This window comes from Poecilia latipinna, unplaced genomic scaffold (assembly GCF_001443285.1).
Source record: "Poecilia latipinna isolate Pla-1442-1.1 unplaced genomic scaffold, P_latipinna-1.0 Scaffold1343, whole genome shotgun sequence".
Classification (NCBI taxonomy): Eukaryota; Metazoa; Chordata; class Actinopteri; order Cyprinodontiformes; family Poeciliidae; genus Poecilia; species Poecilia latipinna.
Genome location: NW_015113959.1, coordinates 4,028 through 10,176, shown reverse-complemented (window position 1 = coordinate 10,176; position 6,149 = coordinate 4,028). Strand labels below are relative to the sequence as shown.

Below are 6,149 nucleotides of genomic sequence, written 5' to 3'. Positions count from 1 at the left end.
GCGTTGGCGTGCACGGTTCATTTTCACCAAAAGAATCAGAAATTTTGACATTAATCGCAGAAATATTCTGAAAAAAACAACAATGACATTTCTGTTCGAAAAGTCAAAAATTAGCTAGAAAAAAAAATCAGAGAAGACTAGAAGATTTCTGGAAGTCATTTCTAAATTTCTGAGTTTAAGAACTTGATCTCAAATTTTCTAAAAAACAAAAAAAAAAACAGCTTGAAAAATTTGTGATTTTTTAAACATTTTTTATTTTTAGTGGAAATTTGGTCATTTTCTCTGTTTCCAACGACCCTAACTGACTGTAGGCTTTAGTTCAGCTTTGCTTTGTCCAGATAAAAATGAATGCATGAATTAAATTAAAATAAATTAATCGGCTGCTTGTTGTTTCACCTTTAAAAAATAACATCTGTAGTTTATTGGCTGTTTTTCTTTCTTAATATTAAAGGACAAATTAAAGCCATGAAGCTGAAACTGGTTTGGATTCATTTCTGAACTTGGGTTGAAAAATAAAATCTGATGTTTTTCAAATCAGATTTGATTTCTGATTTTAACTTTTTTTTCTCTCTGAAAAGGAATAACGAATAACAGAAAATATTTTCACAAGTGTTTTTTTGTTTTAATCACCCCTTCTGTGGATCATCAGGGCCAGGCTGGTCCAGTCCCAGTTCCACCAGTTCAGCCCAGAATCCCAGTCCAACCCCCAGTGTGACCTCTTGACCTCTACTCAGCCACCAGATGTGCTGAGAAACAATCAGAACTTCGCCTGGATGTTCAGAATAATTGATCAGCTCAGACATTTCCTGGGATTCTTAATTATGGAAACTGGATTATTTCAAGTTATTTTCAGCTTCCCTGTTGCGTATTTAGCCGCTCCGTTAAGTTCTGGAGAACCTTCGGTCTTTGTGAGGCTGATCCAGTGAATCCCTCTGGACTTTGTTGGAGGGAGGCCGTGTTTCTCTCCAGAGATGTCGGCTGTAGGTCCAAACTCTTTTTCAGTTCGTCTGATCCTGGCAGACGGTTTCACCTCGTTACCTCGCTGAAATCAGCCGCCGGAGACGCTAATGACGGGATTTCTGCTGCTACGCCACCTCGCCTCATGGCTCCAACAGTCCTGGCTCTCTGCTTCTCCCCATGCTGATGTACGGGAGGGAAAAGCTGCCAAAAAGTTTAAAGTCTTCCCTTTGATAGGAGGATTTGGCTCTTTTCTGGTTCCTTTTGGCAAGGCAGTAATGGACCTCTTAATGAGGACTGGCTTCTGTCCAACGTCTGCTTCAGAGACCAGAAGGATCCATTTTAGGGGGTCATGCATGCAGGATCCTGCCCCCAGCTTCCTGTTGGAGGGCAAAAAGCTGCTTGCCAACAATGGCTAGTTTTGGTTTTAGCTGTCAAGTTGTCAACATAAAGCACTAAATCTTAAACATATGCCTGATATTAAATATGGAGTGCTTTGCTACTAATTGTCAATATTACAACAACTAGGTGGGGTTAGGAAAAAGTTTTAATTAAAAAAATAGCGAGGGAGGGAAGTAGGTCAGCTATGCTAGTTTGACTATGAAAACTAACATGTAGATGTGCTGCAGAATTCTGTGCGTCTCAGTTCAGCTAAAAAATAAACACCAACTCTGACAGATCATCAGTAGAGCAGGTGTTTAAATGAACTAATTACCACCGCTGTGTTAGCTTAGCTAGTGTTAGCTCAGCTAATAGCAGCAGTAGCTAGTCTATCCCCGCTGTGTCGGTAGCTAGTCTACTGCTGCTATTAGCTGTGATAATAGCAGCTGTGATAGCTTAGCTAATAGCAATGGTAGCTAATCTACTGCAGCGATCATTATTAATAATCACAAAACAAACATCGAGCCTGAAAACATAAAACTGTAACCGACTGAATGTTCTGCTCTGTGTGGAAATGTTTCAGTGTTTTTTGGTGCTGAATCCTGAAACACAGTGATGTTGTTGTCAGTTGCTATGGCAACAAGTCCGTGTGTAGCATAGCTGACACAGAGTGTGAGAAAAAGTGGAATACTAGTGGTTTTTAGTTCTTTATGGTTTTTCTGCGTTATTTTCCCCAGTGTGGCTCACTGAGCTGATTTCATAACAGCTTCGTCTCCAGGCTCATTTAACGGTTCTACTGCGACAGAAATGTTGTGGATGGAGAGGAAAAGAATCGTCTTTTCACAGTCCAGCGTTGAGTGCATGCTGGAAATTTCTGGATATAAACAATAACATTCTGCGGGTCTTCAGGCTGTATGTGAGACATTTTAAAACCTAAAATGTTTGGATTTTACTGTGAGGAAAACGTGTGCAGGATTTTTTGTGTTTTCTCTTAGAAACAGTGAAATGACAGCAGCCTTTTACACTCTGACAGTTTTTGCAGGTTTTAGAGGAAACGTGTTTTCTTTGAGCAGAGCGAAGTGAAGCTGTTGAAGTGACAGAAGGAGAAACGCTGCGGCTCGGTTCCCCTCTGGACCACACACTCTCAGACCTGCTGCTGGCTGAAGCGTCTTCTCTGGGTTTTTACCATCTGGAAAAGAGCTGCGGCTCGGCGCTGCCTGCAGATCCTCACACACACACTGCTGCCTAATGAACTCCGACTGAAGCCTCTCACTTCAGAGTCTCCGGATCTGGCTGAGCTTCACGTTTTGCAGCTGCTGGACTGATGGAGGCCTTCACTCCTCCTTTATTCCTCCTCATCCTCAGATCCCTGGAGAGGAGACTGTAATGCTTTGGGCCAACCAGCTTAAGCTGCTGCAGATTTCCCACTTATTTTCATTCCAAAGAAAAGTTCTCATTTAGCGCCTAACGTCTCCAAACTGGATGAGATAATGAGGCTTTTAAAGCTGATGAACAAAACGGAGCTGAATCGTTACAGATGTGAGAAAGTTTCTGCAAACATTTTAAAAAGCTTTTAAGAAACATCAAAATATAATAATAATAATAATAATAGTGATATTCTATTTATCTGCTGTATGTAGGAGCAGATAAATAGGTCATCTACACTTAAAGTTACACTAAAATCCTTTGAGGTGATTTATCCTGCTTCCTTTAGCAGGTTAGCATCGGCCTGTGGCCTAAACAAAACCTGCTCATCACATGTTATGCACTAAATCGTTTGAGCTGTTTCAGGGTCTTTGTCACTTTAAATCCAAACTAGCTGCTGCTGGCCACGCCCACAACTCAACATTTACACTCACACAAGAAAATGGCTGCAAACAAATGCAAAATTATGCAGCTGTACACTTTTGAAGAGCATTAGTGGAGCCTCCTGCAAAACCAAGCAGAATGCAGCAGGTTAACAATAAAACTCTTATATTTTCCAGCAGCCATTGCAAAGTGAGAAAACCAGCTGACCAAATGGTGGAGATCAGTTGGGGTTGCTAGGCAACGGGCTGGCGTTGCTAGGTAACACCGTAGCGTCTGCCGATTGCGACTCGAACATTTGCAGGTTTCTGAATCGGCTCGTTTTCCAGACACAGCAAAACATGAACTTGAATTTTTATTATATTTTATTTATTTAGTCTGATTTTAGAAACAGTTCAAACCCAAACAGAAAAACAAAAACATGTAAAGTGTGAATTTAGCATATCAGTTCCCCTTAAATAATCTTTTACTTTGGTGTCTTGATCTCCACTTTGAACTGTGAACCAATTAATTCGAGTCAAACAGTGTCGGCGTTTTGCTGCAGTTCTAACTTCCTGTGTCTGGTTCTCCTCTCAGCCCTTCTGACCGGCGGATTCGGTCTGCCTGCCAAGTACGTGATCCACTGCAACAGTCCAGGCTGGGGCTCTGAGAAATGCGAGGAGATGCTGGAGAAGACGGTGAAGAACTGCCTGGCGCTGGCAGACGAGAAGAAACTCAAGTCTGTGGCCTTCCCCTCCATCGGCAGCGGACGGTAGGAACCCTGAGAGCCTGATGCTGCTGGGCAGACAGCAGCATCACTGCTGCAGCATCACTGCTGCATGATGCTTTACGAAGCCGCACGATGCTGCAGGAAGCTGCACGATGCTGCAGGAAGCTGCAGGAAGCCGCATGATGCTGCAGGAAGCTGCACGATGCTGCAGGAAGCTGCAGGAAGCCGCATGATGCTGCAGGAAGCCGTACGATGCAGCAGGAAGCCGCACGATGCTGCAGGAAGCTGCAGGAAGCTGCATGATGCTGCAGGAAGCCGTACGATGCAGCAGGAAGCCGCACGATGCTGCAGGAAGCTGCATGATGCTGCTGTCCGCCCGGCAGCATCAATGCTGCAGGATGCTGTAGAAAACCTGCAGAAATATTTTTAGATATTAAGTGATAATTTGATCAGTTACTTAGTTTTATTAATGCTCGTATTGTTTGTAATATTTCCTCTGCAGTTTTAATGTTGTGATGTTCCTGCAGGAACGGTTTCCCCAAGCAGACGGCGGCCCAGCTGATCCTCAAGGCCATCTCCAGCTACTTCGTGGCCACCATGTCTTCCACCATCAAGACGGTCTACTTCGTTCTGTTCGACAGCGAGAGCATCGGCATCTACGTCCAGGAAATGGCCAAACTGGAAACCAGTTAGAGGACTGGCCGCTCGCTCTGCTCGTCCCTCTGCTTTCTGTTTTCTGTTGGAGAGAGGAAGACGTGTGCTGGAGTTAGGAATGAAGAAAATCACAAGAAGAAGAAGAAGAAGTGTAAAGGCCGGGAACTTGGTTTTTGCATCATGTTTGTATGTTTACTCTATAGTTTTATTCCTTATTTACTCGTCACCTCTGGTGTTTAACTGTAGATGTGCGCTTTTTTTTTCTAAGATCTTTTTACTCAAACAGTGCAGCACAATACGAAACCAACAATTCCCATTTAGTTTTCAGAATATATATATATAAATCCAGTAAAATCTGAGCGGTGCTGCGCAGTGCGGGCGGTTTGGACGATACGGGTCGGTGCATGTGAGGCGGTAAAAACGGCTCTTCCTGTTGAGCTCGGTTCACTTTAACTGTGTCGTAGTTTTGGGTTTGGAGCGTCTGTCATACTGTAAAAAGAAAACGGTAAAGATTTGTTCCGTCTTTAGGAGACTCCAGTATCGTGATCTAGAACCAGTTCTTGTGTTGTGTGTTGCTAATTTCACTTTTCTTGCCTTTTGTTTAGACAGGCAAAGTATTTTCTCTGTGCACTGCAAAAACGTAGAAAAGTTGTTCCAAGCAGCGTAAATTCATCCGTTTCTGGCTGAAAACTGGAGGTTTTTGCAGAACGCCTTTTGTTTCTCTTCGTGGTCCTATAAGTGTTCATATAGATAGGAGTGTTTGTGAAGCATTATGGACAAATATTAAACTGTAACAGAATTTTATTTGTTTTAATTTCCCGTGATTATAAAATGGCACAAAGAGTTGGAAGAAAAAAAGTCGTGTAAGATTGTTTTGTGTGTGTGTTCCTCTTTTTGTTTGTTTTTGTTAAGCCACAAAAGATATTACTGCTGGAACCGGAGGCTGCTGCTGTTGGCGCGGCCGCCGCCAGGGGGCGCTCTGTCACCAGACATGGGCCGGTCCGGTCAGCCATGTTTGTTTGCCTCAGCAGCGCAGATGGATCAGATTTGAGCGGATTGGGGAGCGAAGGACATCAGACATGCAGGTCTGCATTTGGACTTTTCAGCAGCTCGACTTTCTTATGAGAAAATAAAATTGTTAAACGCTTTCTAAAGAATTGCTACAGTCTGATTATACAAAAAGATTTAAAAAGGTCTGTATTCACTCCAGTAATAAAAATCCTTTAAAAACGTCAGAGAATTCGTCAAATTATTTTGTGAATTATTCATGGAAGAACGAGAAATCATGAACTTAAACGTGTTTGATAATTAAAATGAATCTGATCAAAGATCCAACAGGTTTTTATTTCCAGACCAGAGGAGAGTCAACAAATCAACTTAGACTGATTATTGACTTTAGGTTAATATTTTTCACCATAAAGATTAAAATAATTTGTTCAGATTCTGACAAACATTCACCCTGAATTCTGTTTTTTCACCTTTACACTTTGAAATGCGGCGTAAATAGATTATAAAATCTATTCATTTTGATTTTGTTTTCAAATGTTTCTGTTAGTTTTATTTATTACACTGTGATTTAAATGAACTGTTTCTTTATTCACAGGTTTCCTTTATTTGATCAGACAGGAAACAGGGTGATGAG

The 6,149-nt window shown here is 42.0% G+C and overlaps 1 protein-coding gene across 2 annotated transcripts in view; it reads left to right on the top strand.

Moving 5' to 3' along the window:
- The window catches only part of macroh2a1 (macroH2A.1 histone), a 17,175-nt gene extending 11,433 nt beyond the window's left edge, over positions 1-5,742 (top strand). For both annotated transcript variants that reach the window (XM_015055921.1, XM_015055920.1), the window contains exons 8-9: positions 3,721-3,895; positions 4,381-5,742. In XM_015055921.1, the coding sequence (XP_014911407.1) occupies positions 3,721-3,895; positions 4,381-4,546 (341 nt within the window). In that variant the 3' untranslated portion in view covers positions 4,547-5,742. The remainder of the gene's footprint in view (positions 1-3,720; positions 3,896-4,380) is intronic.
- The last annotated feature ends 407 nt before the right edge of the window (positions 5,743-6,149 follow it).